The sequence below is a fragment of the Anastrepha obliqua genome, chromosome 2 (assembly GCF_027943255.1).
Source record: "Anastrepha obliqua isolate idAnaObli1 chromosome 2, idAnaObli1_1.0, whole genome shotgun sequence".
Lineage (NCBI taxonomy): Eukaryota > Metazoa > Arthropoda > Insecta > Diptera > Tephritidae > Anastrepha > Anastrepha obliqua.
The window spans coordinates 57584461-57609639 of NC_072893.1; the positions used below are offsets into that span (position 1 = coordinate 57584461).

Sequence of the window (25179 nt, forward strand, 5' to 3'; positions counted from 1 at the left end):
ATTGATCTTTTACCAAAATAACACCTCTTATTGGAAAACCCTTATAATAACGTATAAATAATGGAAATATTTATTCTTTCGAACAAACCAATAATCTAATGAAAGGGATGATTTTTTTCAACTAAACTTTGTACCTAAAAAAATTGTATTTATTTATTCTTATTTATAAAATTTATGAAGCCTTACATAATAAGGAAAATTATAGAAAAAGGGCAAAAAGTGCTCCGATTATAAAAGTTATCGCATGTATTTTCAGAGAGTATACACCTCGCGTTCATTTTCGATCCAGTTTCGGCTACGTCTACTTTGAAATACGGCAAGTTGTACTTTGTTGCCTTCTGTCGCCAACGAAACTCTATTAGAAACAGTTTACAATATATTCCTTTTCAGGAAGAGGCTGTTTGTTTGCACATTGCCTTGCAAGCTAATCTGACTTACAGCTTTTTCCTTCTGCTGAAGTTATGTGTGTGTAGAGCACCCAAGCACCAGAACATCCCATTTCTATGTAAAATCTGTCGCTGAGCCCGACAGCACACATTTTTTTTCTATGATATAATTTTGGAGATATCGCCAAATAATGATTTTACTTTAAAGAAAAAAGTTAGATAATATTAATTTCTCATATCTAGAGAATCCGTTAACTGCTCAAAATAAATGATATATCGAATTAAAGACAATTAAATTTCCAATCATTTCTAACTCTACTTCTATCGTCATTACAATCAACCATTTTTAGGATATTTACAAGTTTTTAAGATATAAAAAACCTTCATTTGTGTTGCAAACTATTCTGACGCGGTATTACTATTATTATTATTAATTTAATATTCTAAATATGCAGTATTTCTTGCAGACTATGAAAGACAAATTAATGTTAAACAATTCAAACAAAAATAAATTCAACTTAGATATCATTTTAATGAAGAAAATATAAAATTTATTATAATTTACAGAGAAAGAATATTAGAGAATACTTAAAAGAAGCAGAAAAATCTAGGCTAATATGATTTGAAAGCTTATTAAATTCTCTCAAAGTTGTAGAAATCGGAGCATTGGAAGCACAATTAGTTCTTATCATGGCTAACCAAAAAATATCATGATTTCGTAAGCTTCGCTGAGAAATATTGAAATAACTTTTCTCGATTAGCGATTGGGAGTCAAACGCCCTACTTATTAAATCCAAAACGAAAGTAAGCGAAGGAATAGACCTTCTAATATTTAGTGTTTTTAGATTAATGAGCAAGCACCGACTTTGATAGGATGGAATTGAATCAGTGAAATGCAAAGAATACAAAGCATAACAGACAAAGACTTTCTGGGCATGTTCAAGCCTGCTAATATGCGCACTGCCACTACGAGAACTCCGAACTGGCAGTACTTCACAAAGGCGATATCAGCGATCCATTCACTACCAACGCAAGCGTAAGGCAAGGTTGTCCCCTGTCGCCCCTTCTCTTCGCCATCGTTCTTAATGACATCATGAGCCAACTGACCCAGCACAAAAAAGGCATCGTATGGAGTTTCATCAGACATCTTGAGGACCTGGACTTCGCCGATGACATCTGCCTCCTCTCTCACAAACTCTCTGACGTGCAAGCGAAGGCGGGCAAACTAGTCGCGCTGGCACGCACTGTCGGACTGGAGGTCAACATCGCCAAGACCAAGGCTATGAGAGTTAATCACAATAATGCAAGGCAGATATTGGTTGACGGATGCCCGGGCGGAATTCGTCGAAAGCTTCTGCTACCTCGGCTGCATCATCATGGCAGATGGTAGCGTAAATTATCAACTGCAGGCTAAGCAAAGCCGACATTCGGGCGAATGCATACAGTATGGGAGAGTTCGCAAATCTCCAGGCGCACTAAGCTAGAAATATTCGTCTCATGCGTGAAGTCCGTCTTATTGTACGGAAGCGAAACGTGGCTGGTCTCTAACACCATCCCACAGAGGCTACAATCGTTCATCAACAAATGCCTCCGCATCATCTGCAAAATATTTTGGCCAAACCCCATCAGCACTGTGGAGATTAACGAACGGGGAATCCATGCTTAGGCAAATCAAATGCAGAAAGTGAGAATGGATAAGTCACACATTGAAAAAACCTTCAGATAGTATCACGAGAATGGCACTGGACAGGAACCCACAAGGGAGCAGAGGTCACAGTCGACCAAAAAACACTTGGAGAAGGTCGATGCTGCGCGAACTAGCAGATGCCGACATCTCATGGGTCGGTGAAAAAACAACAGCACAGAACAGTGTATGCTTCCGAAAGGAGTAAATAATTTAACTTGAATTGGATAATGTAGAAACACAAATGCGATAGAAAGTTTATAAATATAAGTTCGCCGGGCTAAAATTTTACAATTTTTATCCTTTTTAGTGAACCGTTCGCCCGATTTCAATCACGGACGATACTCTGTAGGAATTATTTAAATCACCAGCATACAAAATAAAAAATGCGTTATTAAAATCACTGAAATTGTCATTACCAAAAATTATAAAAAAGTAGGGGGCTCAGTATACTGCCCTTTAGTACACCAAAGGGCGTAATAAAAGAAATAAATAACGCACCGTATGACGTATTTATTATACCTTCTGCTAATATATGAAGGAGACGGTATCAATAAAACGGTCCGCGGATGACATATGGAAAAAATAAATTTTTTTGTTTTTTGGTAGGACTGTTATAAGCTTACATGGCAAATTTCAGCGTGATATGTCACATAGTTTGTTTTCTGTGCTACTGTAAACAAGTCAAGCTCGAGTGTGTTCTTCGAATTTAACGATGGAAATTCAAGTTGAACAAAGAATTTGTATGAAATTTTGTTATTCCAATAAAATTTCGGCTTCAGACGCCTTAAAAATGTTGCAGACAACCTATGGGGACTCTGCTCTATCGCGTGCATGTGTTTTCCAGTGGTACAAATCGTTCAAAGAGGGCCGTACATCGTTTGAAAACTTTCCTCATGAACGTCGTCCAGCAACATCAGTAAACGACGAAAACATCGGAAAAGTAAAGGAATTTGTGCTTGAAAATCACACAAATCGCAAAATCGGTTAACGCTGAATATTATTTAAACGTTTTAAAGCGTTTGCGCGAGAACATTCGTCTTAAAAGGAAGGAATTGTGGGACAACAAGTCATGGTTCTTGCATCACGATAATGCACCAGCTCACACATCACGTCTTGTTCGCGATTATTGGAACAAAAATAATATTAATATCGTTCCGCAAGCACCGTATTCGCCTGATATGGCTCCATGTGACTTTTTCCTGTTTCCCAAGCTCAAGTTGCCGCTCCGTGGAAAACACTTTGAGACAATTGAAGTCATAAAAGAGAATTCGAAGAACACACTCGAGCTTGACTTGTTTACAGTAGCACAGAAAACAAACTATGTGACATATCACGCTGAAATTTGCCATGTAAGCTTATAACAGTCCTACCAAAAAACAAAAAATTTTTTTTTGCCATATGTCATCCGCGGACCGTTTTATTGATACCGTCTCCTTCGTATTTGAGCAGAAGGTATATATATATAATTGGCGCGTACACCCTTTTTGGGTGTTTGGCCGAGCTCCTCCTCCTATTGGTGGTGTGCGTCTTTATGTTGTTCCACAAATAGAGGGACCTACAGTTTCAAGCCGACTCCGAACGGCAGATATTTTTATAAGGAGCTTTTTCATGGCAGAAACACACTCGGAGGTTTGCCATTGCCTGCCGAGGGGCGACCGCTATTAGAAAAATGTTTTTATTAATTTTGTTTTCACCGAGATTCGAGCCAACATTCTCTCTGTGAATTCCGAATGGTAATCACGCACCTACCCATTCGGCTACGGCGGTCGCCTAATGACGTATTTATTAACTGATTTTAATTTTGCAATCGAGAGAATTGTGAATATCACATCGAAATAATCCCAAATTATCGAATCATTAAATCAGACGAAAAAACCAAAAACACTATGTATTACCCAACTATATTAGAGGATTTTGGCAAGCCGCCCACCCTTATCAAAATCCTGGCTTTTCTCTTGCTCTCCAGTACTGAAAGACACCAAATAATCGGTTGAAGATTGATTAACCAATAGATGTTTTAATGATGCTTTATTGGTCCGATAACCACTTAAGCGATTTTGACTGAGTTTAATAAAGCGCGTCAGTCATTCCTTACTCGTGCTAACCGATGCCAGTTGGACACACCAACAGAAGCCGAAGTATTCTCCATCTGAACTTTCCAACTCAATTCAGACCTTCTTCTTCCTCTGTTACCACCTGCAAGTACGCATCGAATACTTTCAGAGTTGGAGCATTTGTGCGAAAGGCATGACCTAACTAGCGGAGCAGTAGTCTCTAATCGCTGCACTGTGCCTATACGAGTATAAATGTCGCCGTACAGCTCAATGTTACTCGGTTTGGGAGGTTGATGGAGCAGGTGATACTTGCTCAACGCCATTTTAGGCAGCCGCATTAGTTTATTGAATTAGGTACCTAGGCTTACAGGAAGCACCTTCTTGCGCTATTGAAACAGAATTCAAAGCCATGAAAGTGATTGTTTGCATCAGCTTTCCTTTCATGAGTATTTTTGAGATCTTGGCGTGAATATCTTGCCGATAGCTGCATTTCCTGGTCTGAAGCCACACTGATAAAAATCAATCTGGTGGTTGATGGTGGTTTGCAGATTTTCGCTCAATGCGCTCGGTAGGACTTGCATGTTCAGAAAACTTAATCTACGATAGTTGGCGCAGTTTACAGAACCATCATTTTTATAGATTAAGTCTATCAGGGCACACTTAAAGCGCATTAGGCAGGCATGCATGCACTTTAACAACACCTCGCCATGATCCTCTTTAAAAAAAAGTAATTTAACACACTTGGGAACATAGGGTTGAAATAAGGGTAAATAAAATTAATTATAACTAAGCGTTCATTTATGTAATTCGTATTTGTTTACTCGTAGTAATTTATACACAGCACTTTCCAAAAATGTGTAACCCTAAAAAATACTCAAGTTGTCTAGCACCTTGTAAATAAATTCACAAAAAAGCAAAGAATCGCATTATCTAAAACAATATCGCACAAAAGTTCTAAACCACTCACTTAAGAAGTAAATAAGCGCACTGTGCCCATTCATGACACCATTTCTTTACGTACATGAAACCACTTCACACACTCAATTTCCTGCAACCCCTCAGGCTACACATCAACGACTACTTAAACAAAATTGTATATTATGAACTTTGATCGCAGGTGAAAAGGTGGAATCGCACTAGAAAGTTATTTTGAAGCCAAGCGAAATATGTGACTTGTCTTCAGGTATGAAATTTGCTTTTGCACCTAAAAGCTGCTTAAAACCACGTGCATGCGATGGCTTATCCGAGCCAACGCGATGGGCGAACAACGAAAGCACCCTGCTGACTTAAAAGGCAATAGGGGCATGGCAAGGACACGCGACAAATAATAGTAGATGGCAAAATAAGAACATTTCGGAGGAAGCTGATAAACCAAAGCGACATAGCTCCCAGGCTCGCTGGTAGTCAACGGAACTTTTTGTTTTGTGAATGTGAGTATGCGGGTGATTTCGCGATTGCCTGCAGATACCCTTAGCTCTCGTGTTGGGCTTTATTTCGGTGAATGTTTGTGCTTGCTTGGTTTGTCTATTTATGTCATTTAACCTGACTAAAACGCTCTGCAGTCAAGATAGTGAGTACTGTGCTGTGCTGTGCTGTGTATTAAATTATCAAGATTAACCTAAATCATGTGCGAATACAGGAAAATTGTTGAAGAATCGTTAGCTGTAGGTGAGAAATGCAAATAAATGAAAAGACGTGATAAGTGAGCGCGAAGAATGTGTCACTTGATTCGGATGAACGCAACAACATACTTGCACACATGACACTCGACGAGAAGGGTGGCAGAAACACCTACGCGAAAAAAGCCAAGTAATAGCTCTTGGTGCATACATACATATATTTGCTTGTGTATGCGCACTAAGATTAGAGCTTATGATAAATTAAGTCAGATATTAAATATTTTATGAATTTCCCTTGACAATTCGAAAACATTGAAAAGAAAAAATTAATCACATAATTCTGTAAGTATTAAATATTAATGAAAATATGTAAACTTTAGGTGCGGAATGGCTGGAATACAGAAATGAAATACCGAAAGGACTAGGAAGATGTCGCAGGATGTAAAAGAGCTGTCGCCAATTAGACCAATGACCAAGAAAGAGAATTGTGTGAATTTTTTAATGACAGGGAATTTGTATGTAAAGCTCGAAATCAAGTAAAGGTTCCGCTTGCTGAGTCTTATATTTTGTAAAGATGGCAATTTTCTAGTGACAAACCCCCTTGAGCGTCAGAATGGAGTTATGATAGATTGTAGGTTAAATTTTAAGGCCCATATTGACTACGCGGTAGAGAAAACCGCTAACATACAAGCGGCACTCTCAAGGATCTTACCTAACATAGGTGGTCCTAAGTCAACAAGAAGGAATTTGCTTGCAAATGTGGCCACTTCAGTCCTTCTGTATGCAGCCCCAGTTTGGGCAAATGCGGCGGAACTGAAGGATAACAAAAGGAAGCTATTGTCTGTATATAGGCTAAGTGCCCTAAGGGCATGTTGCGGCTACAGAACAATATCGGATGACGCGGCGTTTGTCATAGCTGGTATGATACCAGCGGATATTCTCGCGAGTGAAATGAAGCGAGTCTATGACAGATGTGCAGCGGATGCCGAAATATATAAAAAAGCGGTGAGAGAAGAAGAGCGGCTTGTGTCACTAACAAGGTGGCAAGACCGATGGAATACCTCCAGTAAAGGGCGATGGACCTATAAACAGATTCCCGATTTGCGACCATGGCTAAATCGGAGTTTTGGATATACAACCTACCATGTGACACAGTTCCTTTCTGGACATGGAGATTTTAGAAAATATCTGCACAGGTTCGGGCATGATGACAGCCCCTACTGCCCTGTGTGCATCAATGTAGAAGAAGACGTGGAACATGCCAGTTTCCACGGGCCACGCTTTATAACAGGAAGAATAATTCCAAATGCAACTGACGTAGTCGAGTTCATGTTGCAATCGGAAGAAAAGTGGGAGGAGATAGCTGCATACGCTACTAGAGTTCAAAGAGAACTCAGATACATTGAGCAAATGAGACGCATTCACCGATAGACATCGACGGAGCTATATAGCTAACCAGCCCTGCGAAGTAATACGTTGAAGCAGTTCCGCAAGGAGAGTGGTGGAGGAGACGGAGTTCAAGGGTTTAGTACGTAGGTGTACTGTTTTGCAAGTCCAGACAGTATGAAAATTACTGACTGTGCGTGGTCCCAAATGAGGTGTACCCTTAGCAAGCAGTATGAATCGTGCATGCCGTCTAAGTTGACGGTATCTATGAAAGATTCCCCCTTCGTAAACAAAAAAAAACAAAAAAAACCCCTTGAGCAGCACTCATGGGTGAGATGTGATAATTGATGATATTTTCTTTTCTCACAATAATGTCGCATTTATTCTGGCCAATGTCAGAGCTGCTTTTCTCAAACTTTTGTACCCTGACTAGGAGCATAAGTGGCATTTTCTGTCAAGTGAGGGTGAGTGTTATTTAGCTTTTTTTTATTTAACTGTATACAAAGGTTAGTCAAAATAGTTGCACGAAAACTTTAATTGTTATAAAATAATGGAATTCCTTAGATTCAATAAAAGAGTGTCCGCAAGCAGAATTAGTAGCTAAAAGCTAAATTTAAAAAAATGCAATAATAAAATATTACAAAGAAGAGCAGTGCGGACCATATTTTAGTATTTGTTTTTAATTAAATTATTATCCTCTAAATATCGACCATTAGGTTTGACACACTCCTGAAAACTGATCTCCGTGTTCGGTGCCACTCCCTGCAGAAATGGTGTAGGGAGGCCATTAACCTCGGGAACGATATTTTCTTTTAGTGTTGAAATGGTGGCTGGGTCAATGTTTCATAGACTTTAGTTTTGAGTTGCCTCACAGAAAAAAGTCCATAGTGATAAGATCGGGCAACCTGAATAGCCTGGATATGTCATCGAAACGGCTTACTAGTGCACAACATGGCGCCATCTTGAAGAAACCATGTATACCCAAATCCAAACGAAAGACATTTTATCAAAATATTTTCAAACAAATCTAGCCCCCTTATTCCGCAGACAGAAGGCGCGTGGTAAGAATCGATGGAGTTTTATCGAACCACTTTGGTGCGTTTAGGGCCCCTCAATGGAGCATCTTATAGCCACTGTTGTCATGTTTGTCATTTGCACAAGCGAATATTTTACCTTTTCGAATTTTCGATGAACTTTGTTGTGGAAAACAAATGGAGAGACAGATCTATATGCGTCTGCAGCGGCAGTCAAGCTGCGCTCATGGGTGTATACAGCCCCGCAAACACTTCAAGGGAAGTCGAGTCCTGTAAATCCAGGCTGAACTATATCGGTAAACATAATAGCCTGATGCTAATATGGGTCCCGGGATACGTGGGTATCGTGGATAACGAGACCTCTGCCTTGGCCTCAAAGCCCGTTCTGCCACTCCCTTCTGCAGCCATCAAAACCACGGTGAGCAAACGGGTTACTCTAACCCGCAAGCGAGCTTGGCAGGCTGAGAGATGCTGCAGATGGACAAAACTGATGTTACCTGTCATGTCCGACCGACTGTCGCAGTTCCTCCGGTCACTAAGCAGAGGGGACTGCAGGCAGCTTGTTGGACTGATGACGGGCCACTTCCTATGGACAAAGCACATGGAAAAGGTGGGCATCTCAGACAGTGCACTCTGCCCAGCATATGAAGAGCCGGATGAGACGGCGGGCCACTTTTTGTGCGTCTGCCCGGTCTTCGCTCGAGTCAGGCTTAAGGTCTTTGGCACTGATGTGTTAAGAAACGACCACCTTGGCTCCTTAGCACCACAAAATCTACTCAGATTTCTTCAGAGTTCGAATAGATTAAAAGAAAATTCAAAAGAGAACCCGAGATACAATCGACTTACTGCTGTACTTGCTAGTCTGTCACGACAAAAAAAAAAGAAGTCACCAAAAAAATTATCGAGAGACCATTCAGAGAAGAGTTTTTAATTTTTCTTAACCCCCCCATAATTTCATCATCAGAAGGAATGAGGGAGCCTACGTTGAAGATTGATAAATTGACATTCATCAGCCGGTTCTACGTTACCGGAATGACTCGAGGTTTTCGCAACCAAGGGCTGCCGCCCCAATAATCTAAGCTAATAAATTGTGCATTTTTGGGCAGAACTGAAAAAGGTTATCGAGCCCTTCAAAGTCAGAAATAGGGAAGAAATGTGGAACCAAAGACAAAAGCCTTGGCACTCTATTTTCCCGGATAAATGTGCAAATTTAGTAAATTTAATGTAACTAAGATATAAGGAAGTCATAAAGTAAGCAAGAGGGGCCACGACAGTCGGTTCAACGTAACCGGAACGACCCGGATGTATATCCGGCCAAGGACTGCCACTTCAGCGGCATTCCCCGCTTATGTATGGGGAATTTTTTACAACAACAAAGAAATACTAAAATGCTACTACAACAACAACAACAACAACAACAACAACAAAATATTAAATTAATTTTCCATTTGAAAGCATTTTTTTTAACATTCGACTTTTTGTGAAGCAACTTTTTGTTTCTATTATTTTTTCAAAGAAACGTTTCTTCAACTCGATGAAATCTTATTATGTTGTAGAATAAAGAGTAGTACTTTGCGATGCCGTTGTGGAAAATTAAAAAAAACACTTTATCTTGCACAAAAAAAAATTTTTAAAATGGCCAAATCTGCATTTTTTGACTATTTAAGGGAGGGGTCTAGGGTTTGAGCATTTTTTTTAATGAATTTTTGAGACTTTGCTTTAGAGATATGAATAGTGAAAATGTATTTAAACTTTTTGTACATTATAAAGCATCATTTCAACAATATTGTACTAAATTTTTGTAAGAAAATATCGGGAAATAAGCCGCTGAGGTAACTTTTCCGAAAACGCCTTTTCCAAAAGGTGATTTGCGGTGACTATCGTATCTAGTTGTAGAATCATCTGAAATAAAAAAAACAGAATTATTTGGTTAAATTATCACCAAAACCTCCCCCCCACTGGCTCCGATTTTTTTTTTTTCATTTTTACGTTGCCAGCGCGTTTTTGAAACAAAAAGTGCGATTTTCACTGATTTTTTCGCTGTATAAGTGGAAACCGCCCTTAATGTAAAACAAAAAAGTGAAAAATCTCTCAGTGGGGGGGAGGTATTTTATATATAGAAGTTGTATACCAAATTTGAAAAGGATCGGTTAAATATTGTTGAAGTTCTAATAGTCACGGACTTTGAAAAAGTGGTTCCGCTCCAAACGCTCGCAGCTGTCGCAGAGGAGTGGGGACAAAAACGTCTATAACTCCAAAAGTTTTGCTCCGATTGAGCTGAAATTTTGAGACAATATTTTTGAGATGATTTACTATAAGAAAAAGCTATTTCCAAAAAATCGATTTTTTGAAAGTCAAACCCTAGACCCCTCCCTTAACCTCAAATTGCCAAAATCCTGACGTGCTGGAGCATTTTCAAGGTCATATTCGTTTTCAGCATAAAAAAACCTTCAGGAAACACTCATAGCGGTTTTAGAAACTGTAAAAAAGCGACATTTCGCAGGCCTGTGTTATTGGAAAAACGGCTTTTTATTTTCTTAATTTGCAATAATTGTTTGAACTTGTAGGCAAAAAAATATCCGGCGTTTTTTAAATAAAAAAAAAAAAAATTTATTACAAAACAAAAATTTTTAAATTAAAAAAAAAAATTTAATTACATCGTCCCCTTAGTATAACAATAGCCTATGTGCTCATAGGCTATTATTTTTTTATTGAATTTTTGGATTCTCCATCGTCGATTTTATATGTGGTCAAAATTTTGTCAAATTCTAGTTCCACAAAGTGGGTCAAAACGTCAGTCAAAAAATAATAAATATTTACAGACATAACGAGATTTGAGTGAGAGCTACTTTCGACAAAAAGTTTGAAATTCATTTTCTCAAAACATCAAAAAATGTATAGGCTATTTTAATACTAAGGGGACGACATGAAAGTATTTTTTTCTGCTATATTTTCCAAAAGTGTATATCGCTCGCAATTCGACACACAAAAAAAGCAAATTTCTAAAACAATGTTAATATATATGCACGCTCAGCCACACATTTAATTAAATTAGCAGACCACACAAATAGCGCAACTGAGGAGCCCATTTATCAGCATCAAAGGTCAGACGCTCACAGCAGTGTTGGGCTGCAGCTGTCCTTCAGCTATCGACGACACCAGTTAGCGCCTTAGGTAGCAGCAAGCAGCAAATTTCGTATTTACTTTATTAGCTAAATAACAAAACACTATTTGCCAGCTGCGTCAAACAGATGGCCTTGAGCGTGTAACACGAGCCCACAGGCATCCTTCATGGCAAATAGATTACTTAGTATAGGAGTATGGGTGCACATGTGCATATGTGTATGTATGTATGTATGTGTGCACCTACTATAAATGCAGCGCGAAATAAGAAGTCGCACGTTGTTGTTGTTGTTTTAACAGTAATAGAGGCCCCGTCAGTGTAGGGTATATCACCGGTCGTCTTCGTCTAGCTCATCTAAAGGTAGGCCCAGGAAACATGCTGCATTCGACGGTTTGGGTCCAGTGGGAGAGGGGTGTTAGATGAGTAGGTTTTAGAGGGCATGTGAAGAGGTGGTTAGTGTCGTGCGGGGTACCTTCACATGCCGGACATTTGTTTGGTATGTCGGGGTCAATGCTGGATATGTAGGAGTTTAACCTGATACAGTATCCAGAACGTAATTGTGCCAGTGTTACGCGTGACTCACGGGGAAGCTGGAGCTCTTCATCTGCAATAGGTGGTCGTTGGACTCCGATTACGGCATTCATAGGACGGGAGCTTAAGAAGGTGGTGACGGTCTCCAGGTGAATGTCGTTTATTGACTGTCTAAACACTGTCTGGTCCAGTAGATTTCTGTCAGTTTTGTCCCGGATCTCGTCGGCATAATTTAAAAGGTGCCTGCAAGGGTGAAACCTACGGTAGCACCCTAGCAGGAACTACTTGCTCAGCAGTTTATTGTGCTCCATTACAGAGAGCATTTGTGCCTCATTGTGAAGGTGTTTAATAGGGGACATCAGGAGACAACCGATCGCTGTCCGAATGGCAGTATTTTGGCATGTCTGTAGCTTTGTCCACTGCGTGTCACTACTTCCAGGCAACCAGACAGATTATGGCACTCCCATGGCAGCCGGTTCTACATTACCGGAATGACCCGGGTTTTTCCCGACCAAGGGCTGCCGCCCCAGTAAACTAGCCCTGTGTAGTGTACCGTATCCCACCACCAGACAAGCGCAGCATAGTTTAGAACCGGCCGACCAATTTCCTTAAATGTCGATAGCAACAGTTCTTTGTCTTTGCCTCAAGTGCTGCCGGCAAGCGATTTGAGGACCTTGTTGCGGTTTTGGACCTTAGTGGCAATTGTGGTTGAGTGCGCTGAGAAGGAGGGCAAACTGTCGAAAGTTGCAACCAAAATTTTGGGATTGTTTACCGTCGAAACTGGTGTGTCATCGACTTTTACCTGTCCCTCAAGGGTACCTCCTTTGTCCAGGTGGTAAAGAGGGTCACCGTGAATTTAGCGGGGGAAAGTTGGAGATTCCTCGCAGTGAAAAAGCGCGAAGGGTCGCAGAGATAGTTGTTCACTTTGGAGCACAGGCCATCGATGTCGCACGTCTAGCGCGAGACTGATATAAATTAATTGCACGAGAAAAATTTTAATACACGATTTTTGTTGCTTGTAAATAAGATTGCAACTGCAAACAACGAAAACTTTTTAATTTGTCCATGCTTTTATTATATTAAAAATTTCAATCGCTTAAATTAAATTCATAGAAAAATTGCTTCATGTTTTTAAAAATCAAATATACATTTACATAAAGTGGGACCAGACAATTCGTCACAGCTATTTAGGCTTAATTTTGTATCTTGAACTTAAAACTGCACATTTTTTCGTCTCAAACCAAAATGACAAGAAAAGGTTATTGCAGTAGTTTGTGCAATGTTAGCTTAATTCACACAGCACAGCTGCAAGCAATTCATTTCAAAAAGCTGATATACCAAAGCGTTTAAATATGCAATTCTTTTTTTTTTTTTTTTTTTTTGAATATACATCTGTACAAAATAATGGGTGAGTCAGTAATATTAAATATCAACAAATAAATATTATATGTAGCTACAAAACGGTGTGCTTTAACATTATTACAAGTAAAAAAGTTAGAAGATAGTATTTACACGCAAGCAAATTATGAATTAAAAAAAACGTTATCTGAATTATTTTTTTAATTACAAATTTACTGCTACTGTGAAATTATTTGCCTCTTACATTTTTTTATAATTATTCAGAAAATACATTAAACATCATAAATATTTTTCATTAAAAAATATTTACCGCATTAAAAAATATTTACCGCATGCATAGGGGCAATACGTTTAAAAAAGTGTCTCAAATACACTCGTATCAGTTTATAGTTAAGATTATTTTTGTTGTAGAAATTTAGAGTTATTCATACTACAGGTTACCTATTGCTTACTTATAGATTGACACATATCGATTTTTTAAGTTTAACAGTATAAAGAAAAATTTTACAAACAATAATTTATATTACTACGACTATTGTACTAAAGCAGCCGCTTACTGATTGCGATCACGCATAAACCACCTGTACGATAACTCTCCAAGTTTTACAATATAGATTTAACAAGGAGTCACACTATTCATTTTTTTTTTTTAGTTTACTCAATGATTTTATCCCACATGAAAGCGGCTACATTCTCCAGTATTTGTTTTTTTTTCGTTTTTGTTTTTTGCTGCTTTTTTATATATGGAAATAGCACATTTAATTATCATCAACTGATGCATTGTTCAGTCTAATGAGAACATCTTCTGGCAATTGCTGATTGTTATTTGACTGAGAGAGAGTACTATTAGATTTGCTTCCTGTGCTGCTGTCATTGCTGTCACCGCCGGCACCTGAATCATCAATTGCCTTGCTGCTGTTGCGCTGTTCTTGTTCTTTTTCCATTTGCAGAAAGTTGGGGTCTTGTGAGGGGCATTCCAAGTGTACACAATGAAAGATCTAGGAGATGATGGAGATATAAAAGTAAGACAAATTGTAAATACACAAACGTAAAACTTGAACAACGCCCACAAGTTTTTTTATCTTTTACTTGCTTTTCGTTTCGAGTTCTCACCTCATTTGCCGTGTTACGCGTGCCAACAATGCGTATAAATACGATCGGCCTTGGCGTGAAGGAGAAATTTTGCCATGAACGCATGTGCTCATTGCGTTTGTCGACTACTATGTGCCAATCCTTTTGATTAACTGATGTTTCAATATAGAAACTATAGGTTCGATCATCACAATCCCACAGCAACAAACGCATCGAACCAATAACATACGGTTGACCTGAAATTCAAAAGCAAATTGTAACACAAGAACATTTAATGCATTCTAGAAATCATTAAGTCCATACTCACCCAATCTGACAACAATTTCACCGCTGCCCAACTGATGACAGGTGTAGCCCGAGTCCCAATCATAATTCACATAATCACCATTCAAGAGAGCGTTACGCGTACGACTTACACCGTCCACCACAATAGCGCTCATGTCGGTACGCGCAACATTTGATGTAGGCGCCACAATCCCGTTGATCACCTTCGGTATGGAAGCAGTGTACATTGCCTCCAGCCCAACAACATGGAATACCTAGAATAATCGGTGAAATCAAATTTAATTTTGTTACAAAACCTTATTCTTGAATTTCCCAGAATGATATATACTACCTTATTCACAGTGTTATGTGTGCCCACGAGCTTAATGTAGCGCACGGGCCGTGCTGGGAAATACAAGATTTGCCATGAGCGACAATAATACTGAGAGTAATCAATGACGCGATCCCAGTTGATGGAATTCGCTGAAACCTCTATGAAGTACGAATATGAACGATTATCACGATCCCAGAGTAGCATCTTGATATGATTAATAATACAGATTGTGCCCAATTCCACAGTTATGCCGCTGTCATTGTTGTCTGTAATGCAGTGGCGCGTGTAACCCTTTTCCATGTCATATGAAGCGCAATCACCATCGAGCAAAACCGAACGACATTCACCAAGTATGGTATTTGAACCGAATTTCGCCGTGGCCACATTCTCTTCTGGCCAAAGTGCGGCACGATATGGTAAATATTTAGAAGTTGTTTGTTCTTGAATAGCATCGAGCAATTTGTCGGGTTCCAAAATGCCCGAGGGGCGCACAACTTGCAGCAAGTCTTCAAGCTTCATCAGCGGCAAGCGAACGTAAGAAACTACAGACTGAAATCAAGAAATAAAGAAGAATTAAATATTTGTAATATTTTGCAAATATAATCTTATTCTCCATTACATCAATGTTGACGTTTGAGTGGTGCTTGGACCACTCCCATACGGCTAAAAAAATCTGGACTTCAGGCGCAAAGAACGAGTCGCGACTCAGTACTTCCTCCAGCGACTCCTGCAAAACATTCAAGTATATTTTATTAGTTTAATGTAATCCAAGTACATCCAATTCTTACTAACCTTTGAAAGCGCACGAAAGGATTCGTGTTGCATTATATCTGTGGCATTGCGATCCATAAATGTCAAACAGACTTCGGTTAACTTATCCAAATTATATAGGCGTGCTGCGTCCAATATGGCGCAAACATTATTCAAAGCCAAATAATGCCGCAAGTATTGAGATATTGCGTGTTCTAATTCGCTGAAACCGTACTGGTTGGCCAAACCCAAAGTATCAAGTATATTGTCTTCATCCATCTGTGCGAGCGGCATACGACCCGAATAAATATATTTTAGCAAAGCTTTAAAAGCCTCTACTGGAATTTTCAATTCAATTTCACTTTGTCTGGATTCACACAGGCCTCCGAACAAGAGTGCACGAAAATATTCACTACGTGCCGCCAAAATGACGCGATGCGCTGGTAGCCGCTGATCCTCTACTATAAAGGTGACATCTGAGTAATCATCATTCATACAGAGCTGTGCCATTTGCTCTGAGAAGCGTTCTAGAAAGACAAGCAAAAATTTATAAAACAAGGCACCAAATTACGGAAATGCGTCGATCAAAGAACTTTGAAGGATACGTACCTGTTAATTTTACATCATCGCACCGCGCCTTTGTCAGCGAGAGCAATTTATATTCACTTTGGCTGCTCATCTTTTATGACGCGCCGTTTAACGAACACAAATACTGAACTTGAAATTTAGTGAAATAAAATGCAAATGAATGTAGTAGCTGTACACTGTGGTAGTGGCAATACAAATATGCAAAGATTAGAGGAATGAGGACGCAAAAAATCCAATTATTTCAAACAAAGCAAGCAACGAACGATTCTCTACACTTTAAAAATTTCCAATATCGGCAATAGTTGGATTACTGATTGAATGAATTCTCCTGAATTTTAACCGATTACTTACGCAGTTTTTTGCTATAATTTACGGAATTCAAAAATGTTTTCCGGCAGCGACGCAATTATTTTCCTTTATTTTGTACCGTTCTTTTAGTTTTGTTTGGACGATTCTTATTGGGCAAAAGTTGCCAGACTGCGCAGTACTAAAACTCGCGAAAGAGGTTCATCTTACTAAAGCCCCACACGATCAAAAAATATCGCTATGCATTAATTACCAATAAATCCACAAAATTAATCTACTCGTTCATATATGGCAGATTACCTGCAAAATTGACAATTAGCTGTCAATACTGTTGTGAAAGGTTTTTCTTCATAGGAATTATTTTGGTGGAATATTTCGTTGCTTTTGTTGGTTTAATTATTTTTAACGAAAGAGAAAGGATAGTTAATTTAATTGCTAAATACCGATGTTATTTTTATAATAAGTAATAAGAGAACACACGTTTATGCACACACGCTTTTTTCTGTTATATGAATGTTAGTTAATAATACCTAACAAACATAATACTAGAATTATGCCTACAAACCTGTTTTCTTTGGCGGCATCCATTTTAATTGGTTTTTATTTTGACGTTTTTCTTAACACACGTAAAAATAATGATCTATTACATGGAAAAAACAGGGTTGTATGTCGAAAAGTATGGTTTTTATCTAGGATTATTTTGTAATTTCAGGTGTTGGGAGAGAAATGTTGTAGGAGAAATATAGCATTTTAATTACGGATTGGGAGTTAAACACGGAAAAGTATGTCATCTGCTTATATGTGGACGTATTATAGAGTCAAATAGTGATGAATTATTATCCACATCGCAAAGTATCTAAGTATTTCGAAGTCCATCAACATGGATCGCGATCCAAATATCACAATGAATATTAAATATGTAGCAGGCACCTATCAGACTCATCAGAATAAGTCCGTTTGACACATCATTTAAAGCACCAAGAGATGTCATTGTTGTGGAGGACTTGCCGTACAACCAAAGTGCGAAATACCTTTCAGACAAGTTGGTCACAAGCCATACAACTTTTCCTTCGACTAACCCTTGGTTTGTTTACATTTTGCGTTATAATTGTTTGGATTATAATATATATAGATATGATAAAATCAATTTTTCGAAATGTTTTGCATACTGAGAGCTTGTATAACTTTATTTCACTTACTAAAACCTAATTCCTGTTCAACTAAAAATCGACATTTGATTCAACTTCACATATAACAAATCGCGTCAAAAGTTGAATCGTGTAAACGATTTTTATTCTTCATCTGTTTTTAGTACACTAACATATAAATTGCGGATAGCGCCGCCTTCAGGGAATAATTGCCGTGATAAGAGGAATTTTCGAGGTGAAGTTTTATTAAGAGCCAACTTTTAAGGTTGTTTGCTAAAACAAAGCTTCAATGAATGCAAAATAAATAACTAAATAATGATTTTATTTAAATAACCAAATAATCAACAAAGAACAAATAAATCGTATTCCATTTGAACTACATGCAGTGCAAAAAATTAATTGTGCAACAACAAAACAGGTTTATTTCTTTCATTAACCGCACCTGAAAAATAATAATCTTCAAAAACCATTTTTAGAGATCGATCAAATATGAGCTAGACTTTGAGATAAAATACAGTAAAGACTCCCAAATATATTGAAAAAATATAACATTTTTTGTGAAAAAAGCTTAGTTTAGACTAAAATTTCTTTTTTTAGAGGAATTTAAAGCGATAGTTTTAAATCTAAAATAAATTTTTTTAATATGCTGTATGCTACTGCTATTGTAGAATGATCAGCTAAAAACTCCTCCTTTTGGACAAAAGTTAAGTTGCGCAATGGACTCAATACCTTTACAGGTTCCCATTGTGTCTTGGCATATAATTTTTATATTGGTATCAGGAAAATAATTTTGATGATTTTGCGTGAGTGTGAGTGTGATGTGAAGGACAAAAAGCGTATTATAAATTAAATCAAAATTTGTGAATTAACTTGCCAACTAAAAATTATTAATAAACTATTATTATAAATCTTTATTCGTTCCAAATATATGAAGTAAACTTTTCCATTATACGTTAAAATATTCGAGACTTTAATTTGAAGGGAAATTCCAAGAGTTTTATTCACATTTCGTTTAAATACGGAATTAATAGAATATTCTGAGAACTGTCATAATTGAGGCAATTTATTGTCTACTTATTTGTACTAATACTTTTAAATTTAAAATATTCGTTATTCTCTATTTCTAATGCACTGTTGTCCCATATATTCAATTCTGGAGCCGAAATTAAATTAGTAGGAAAAAAGTAGTAAGACCTCAAACAGATTCCCTTTTCATTACCTTTGATTGCGTGACTAGAAAGTACTGTCGAAAGACTGAGAAAGCTGCTAAAATTACCCTTTACATATGTAGTATTCAAGAATAATAGATAAAGAGATTGCGCCCTCCGAATTCGCCGTGACTTAAGAGTCCATCAATAAATAAACAAAAAGAGGAACTACAAGAATGATAGAATAACAACTGGTACCTTCTGAATTCGCCATGTCGGAAGAGCGGATGAATAAACAGCAAAAGGAATGGAATTTACTTGTTTGTGAAGAGGAAGAGTAAGCGAAAGTAATGTAAACAACCAAACACAAGAAATTATGCACACATGCACATACTTTCTAGAAACGGTGTCTTCCGCATAAAAACGCAAAAAAACTGCATTTGGAGGCTTTATATTTAATTGTGCTTTAGCAATTTAACACGTGACATTTCGTTTGTTTAGTTTTAATCTGACATATCCCTATGTGACCCAGCCATTCACTGAATTTTCACAAACATGTAATTTCCCTTACTTTTGTTTGTTCTGCATTACAAAGGGAGCTGACGCCAGAGCAAAGTAACTGTTTTTGAAGTGAAACTTCAAGAGAGAGTAAAAAAAAAAAAAAAAAAAAAAAAAAAGGCCATGCAACGTTTTGGGCATTTTCGTTCCGCGAGAGAGAAAAAAGATATAACGTGGAGAGAGAAAGCTATACCTTATATATATCTTACATATTTGTGTTGAGTTTTTCCTTGTGATTGCTGATTTCTAGTGAGAAATAAAACTATTTTCTAGTGAGAAATAACACTGCTTTGTTTGTTAGTGCAAACTTATAGGAAATATATTTTTGGTGCCTACTTTTTGGCGTTATATTTCCTTGTTGCTTACTGTTTGGGGCGTTTTTTGGTCTCAATGTTTGTGGCGTTTTTTTGGTGCCTTTTTTTTTGGCTCTTAGTTCCGTTTCCTGGCTGGCGCTTGTGCGTACTATAAAGTGCTATCCATTCCGGCGTCGAATTTATTGGTATAGCCTTCCGGTAATTTGTGCCGTTGCTGCGGTCCTGGAATCGTTGCGTTTGTGCGGGCAATAAACGCTCGGAGTAGTGCGCGTTGTTGCCACGGTTTGTGTCCGACGTTTACTTATACCGGTCGGCCCTTCTCCGTTTTTTGTAAATTTTGTTTATTTGTGCTCTCTGCAACTGTTGTGAATTTATTTAAAGATATATATTCTTTCTTTCTTTCTCTCTCTCTCTCTCTCTCTCTCTCTCATTCCTTCTCTGGTCTCTCCTTCTTTCTTTAGCTGCCTTGAACGTTTCACTTTTGTTATGTGTACTACGCTAAATGCACTTTTTTAATGCCGCTACCTCCGTAACTCAATTCGCCTTGTGTAGAGCTGATATCAACTTTTTGAATTCGCCATGCTTATAACCATCACAGAAGATTCTATTCAGTGTGTAAGCACGCTGTTATTTCATTTAATGCATCCCTGTAAACAGCTGTTTGCAGTTTTGTTTACGCCTACCGTTTTCAATTCGTCCCTTTGAAATTTATTTCAGGAATAATTGTTTACCAAATTAAAAAGGTAAAATTTGTTGCAATTGTTAGTAAGTAGACAATTTTATTTAAACTATTCCCGTTGCAGAAATGCGTAAGCGTGAACTACAAAGTATTCCCCTAAAGCTGGCCGAGCTAAAAGAGTACGACATTGTTCGGAATGAGCGCGCTATGGCACGTACACAAGGACAGCCAGAGGACGCACTACCAGATCAGCCTTCACCAATCGCCAATGTTGGGCCGAAAACGAAAAAGGAAGTACAGGCGCGACTAAATACTACAATGTAGGCTTTAATTAGTAATCAGTACATCTAAAATATAGTGAATAATTAAATTATCAGGCTGGTTCTGTAGTTCATTTCCGAGTAAATTTCTTTGAAATTTTCTGGCAAATGCATTGAAATATAAAATTTTTATAAATTCCTTTGTACCGATAAATATTGAATTTCTATTTAAAAAAAATCGTGTACTGTATGCAAAATTGGAAAATGATGTGTGTTGATTTCTTTTGAATTTATAGATTTTCATACAGGAAAAGAGCAAGGCATTTTCTGTATTAAATTTATCGGTAGAAAGATGTAAATAAAACTTTTGATTTCAAATAATGCATTTTAATAGTGACAAGATGGAATATGCGTTCATTAATTAATTTGTAAGTCATTTTTATCTGTGGCTTATCGTTATCCTTTCGCAAATGAGCCCTCAAATTCTGCTCAGATGCCACACATGCAACAACTACACATTTCCACAAATGTATTGCCAAGATTATTGCAAAGTTTCATTGAGCTGCATTCGCAGAAAAACTTTAGCGTACTAACCGTAATGCAAACATGAGAATTCGCTTTGCGGTAAGAAATCGTCGCGACAATTTCCGCTTTCCCCTACATTTAGGTTTTCTCTTTATTCTAGTTAAGTATTGATTGTAGATTCATTAACCACAACAAACCCCTGTGCAGAAAGAGCACCGGCTTAGCTGTTATATCAAAACGACACACATTGCGAATGGTGAAAAGGAGGGCGCAAGAACTCACTGAATCAATTACTGCAGAATTCTTATTTATAAGTGATAATAGTGTATTGGCGACGGTGAAAGGGTTTGAAGGTCAAAAAAGTGGTGGTTTAGGATTTGCTGGGATGGTGTACCAATCGCTGACAGTTTCTTAATTGATAAGAAGTTAATGAAAATTGATTATATGCAAGCTATTGAAGTCAATGGCAGACGGAAGCGTCTGGTAGCATTGGCGTTGAACAAAATTTAAAGACCAAATAAGGTGAGTGTTTGTATGTATTTGCTAAAGTCGTTATTACGGGGCCAATAAGACGTTTAAAGTATTGAAAATGTTAAATGAAATTTATTTTCAATGGCTGCTGTTTTTAATTAATTTTTCATGAAGCCATACCGGAAAATACCTCGGACTCCGCCTTTGGCTCATAAAAATCCAAAAACACGCATAATTTACTTGAATATAGCTTAATCAACATTAAGGGGGTATTCTAGGAAATGAATTTGAGGTGTTTTTGCGGATGTTATATGATATATAAAAAACGAAATATATTTTTACCATCCATTTTTTTAACAGACATTTATTAATCTTTTAATAATGCATAAAAATAAAAAAAAATAGAATTAAGTTAAAAACTTAAAATTTTATAAGCTGTTGAAAGGGGGGTATCCAAAAAAAAAAAAAAAAAAAAAAACATGGCGCACTAAACTTGTCAAGATTGCAAGCTTTCTTATGATTTACAACAAAAAAATTAAAAAGATTATTAATTTAGCTGAATGCCACAACTAAGAAAAAATGGAAAACATTTTTTTTTTTCTAAATTATTTCTGCCCGAAAAAATAGTAAATTTTATTCTACTCTCCGAACATTTCTGAATTTTTTGAAAATAGTAAAAAAATTTATTTTGTTAAAATAACAGCTTGTACGATAGAGATATGTATTGAGAAGACTCACATCAAATTTCAAATGAATTGAGATATCATGTCAAACATTTTGAAAAATGTAAATAGTTTCGAGAAAAACCCGTTTAAAGCTTCGGATAAAATTGCGCCCAGTGTGCGAAGTCGCAAGAGTTTTTAAGTCGTGCCACTAAAATAGCTATATCTCTGGAAATAATTAAAATTTTGACTAATCCACTTGACAGAATGTTCTTAGAAGGTTAAGTTTTGAAAATATGACAAAAAAATCGATTTTTTTTTTCAAATTGCTACACAAGAATACCTACCCTCTTAAGGGCTCCTTGGGCTTCTTGGAAAAAGAGCCACATTTCCTAATTTTACTTTATGTTTCCTCTTGTTTTGAGTAAATGAAGGCAATGAAATTTGGAATTTAATTGAATTCAACAAATCTCTTCTGATTAATTTTCCCAAAACTGGAACTAAATATCGCTTCGGAAATTTTGAAACTAAACTGTCAAACTAAATACATAATTCTCCTCAGTATTTATTGAAATAGTAACTTACGGGGCTACTGTGCCTAGCAAACAAAAACCCTATAAAATTATTTCAAAAAATACTAATATATGTAGTTGCATTTAAAAACTGGCTTGAGAATCGAATAAGTTTGGATATAGCACTGAAAGCGAGCGATGAGATTGACTTAGCAGTTGATAAATTCACAAATACCACTCATGAAGCGGAATTTCTTCTTACTTCTGAATCAAGCAGAAACGATGTAAAAAAACCATTTCTTCCAATTGAAATAAGACGACTCGTCAAAGAAAAAAGAATGCTGAGGAAAATATGGCAAACAAGTCGAAGTCCTTATGACAAAAGAATCCTTAACAAGGTGACTAAAGACTTAAAATGAAAACTGCGAGAAATTAAAGATAAAAAGACCGCAGATTACCTGAGGAATTTAGATCCATATGCAAATAACTCTAAGCACAACCTGTGGAAGGCAACCAAATATCTAAAGAGGCCCACTAGAAGAACCACTGTCATAGAAGATAGTAACGGCCACCGGTGCCGAGAAAATAAAGAAAAAGCTGAAGCATTTGCTCAACATTTGCAATCAGTTTTTCAACCGAACTTGATTCCCAATAACGAAAATACTACTCAGGTGCATAACTTTCTGGATTCAACTTGTCAGTTAAGCTTGCCCATTCGCAAAACTTCTATTAAGGAAGTAGCGAATGAAATTAAGCAAATAAAGCTTAAAAAGTCTCCAGGTTTTGACAAAATTGATGGACTTACCATAAAGAACCTGCCTCCAAAATGTATTAGACTTCTTACCTATATATATAATGCGATGCTTAGACTCAACCACTACCCAAGTCAATGGAAGTGCGCCGAGGTAATCATGATACCGAAACCTACCGAAACGTCTTCATATCGTCCAATTAGCTTGCTGGTGACCTTCTCTAAGGTATTTGAAAATATACTTTCAAGAAGAATGTTACCTGTTTTAGAGGACTGCGATATAATACCTGAACATCAGTTTGGGTTTAGGAGGGGGCATGGGACTCCTGAGCAATGCCACCGAATTGTTCAAATTATCAAGAATGATTTTGAATATAAACAGTATTGCACTGCGGTATTTTTAGTTATCAAGCAAGCATTCGATAAAGTTTGGCACCCAGGGTTACTCTATAAAATAAAAAATTGGCTTCCAGCTCCTTACTATTTAACTATAAAGTCATATCTTAGTGGTCGTACGTTCTATGTCCATGAAAAAGATGAATCTTCAGAGTTGTACTCAATTAATGCTGGAGTTCCTCAAGGGAGCGCATTAGGCCCCGTTCTATACACAATATTTACCGCTGACCTACCGATTAACAGTAACATAGATGCTGCAACATATGCTGATGATACAGCTTTTATTGCCACAAACTGTAATCGTAATGACGCATCACTTCACCTACAACAACAACTGAATATGGTTGAAAAATGGCTAATGAATTGGAAGGTGGAGGTTAACACTCAGAAGTCTGTTCAGATAACGTTTACTTTGAGAACCGGGAATTGTCCTCCCGTATTTTTGGATGGCTCTACCTTCAGGTATATGAACCTGTCAAATACTTCGGAGTACATTTGGACCGAAGAATGACCTGGAAAACCCACATTAAAGAGAAACAGAAACAACTCAAGCTTAAATCGAAAAAAATGTACTGGGTCTTAGGCTCGCGATCACAACTTAGTCTCGAAAATAAAGTACTGCTCTACAAAGCTATCTTAAAGCCAGTATGGACATATGCAATACAGCTTTGGGGAACAGCGAGTAACTCAAACATTGAAATCCTGCAAAGATACCAGGCAATGACTTTACGAAGCATTGTTGGTGCTCCTTGGTATATAACTAACTTCGAAATTCACAAAGACTTAAATGTACCTTATGTTAGAAATGAAATCACCAAAGCCTCTCGAAGATACCTAAACAGACTGTCGTACCATGAAAACATACTAGCAAGAAATCTTCTACACAATAGCACGGATGTCAAACGCCTTAAAAAAATTCATATTTTGGATCTCCCAAACAGATTTGAGGAAACATAATTGATTTGTAGCGAATACAACTGTTTTACAATATATTGATTGGTCGCAATGGAGCGCAATCAATCCTGTCATAATCCTTATATATTATTTAAAAAAATTTGCTGATTGTCAACTGATAGATTGCAAATGAAATTTATTCATAATAATAATAACGTATTTATTGATGGAAAGACTTACGCCTCAACAACGTTTACAAATTCTGCAATTGTATTACAAAAATCAATGCTCTACGAAAACTGTTCATCGCGAGCTCAGGCCAACTTATGGTGTTCAGCGATGAGGCT

The 25179-nt window shown here is 37.3% G+C and overlaps 1 protein-coding gene across 1 annotated transcript; it reads right to left on the reverse strand.

Annotated features, from left to right (window-relative positions):
- Window positions 1-13492: 13492 nt before the first annotated feature.
- On the reverse strand, window positions 13493-16551 carry LOC129238040 (BTB/POZ domain-containing protein 9). The gene is made up of 7 exons (XM_054873078.1): window positions 16230-16551; window positions 15663-16147; window positions 15490-15597; window positions 14889-15419; window positions 14580-14811; window positions 14294-14508; window positions 13493-14178 (listed from the first exon to the last, which is right to left on the reverse strand). The coding sequence occupies exons 1-7, from the start codon at window positions 16297-16299 to the stop codon at window positions 13939-13941; spliced, it is 1881 nt and encodes a 626-aa protein (XP_054729053.1). The 5' UTR covers window positions 16300-16551; the 3' UTR covers window positions 13493-13938.
- Window positions 16552-25179: the final 8628 nt, after the last annotated feature.

Coding starts and splice junctions, on each gene's coding strand:
- LOC129238040 (XM_054873078.1), bottom strand. CDS start 16,299: ATGAGCAGCCAAAGTGAATATAAATTGCTCTCGCTGACAAAGGCGCGG. Junction 14,812..14,888: donor CACATAACACTGTGAATAAG/GTAGTATATATC, acceptor CGATTATTCTAG/GTATTCCATGTTGTTGGGCT. Junction 14,179..14,293: donor CGCGTAACACGGCAAATGAG/GTGAGAACTCGA, acceptor ATCATCTCCTAG/ATCTTTCATTGTGTACACTT.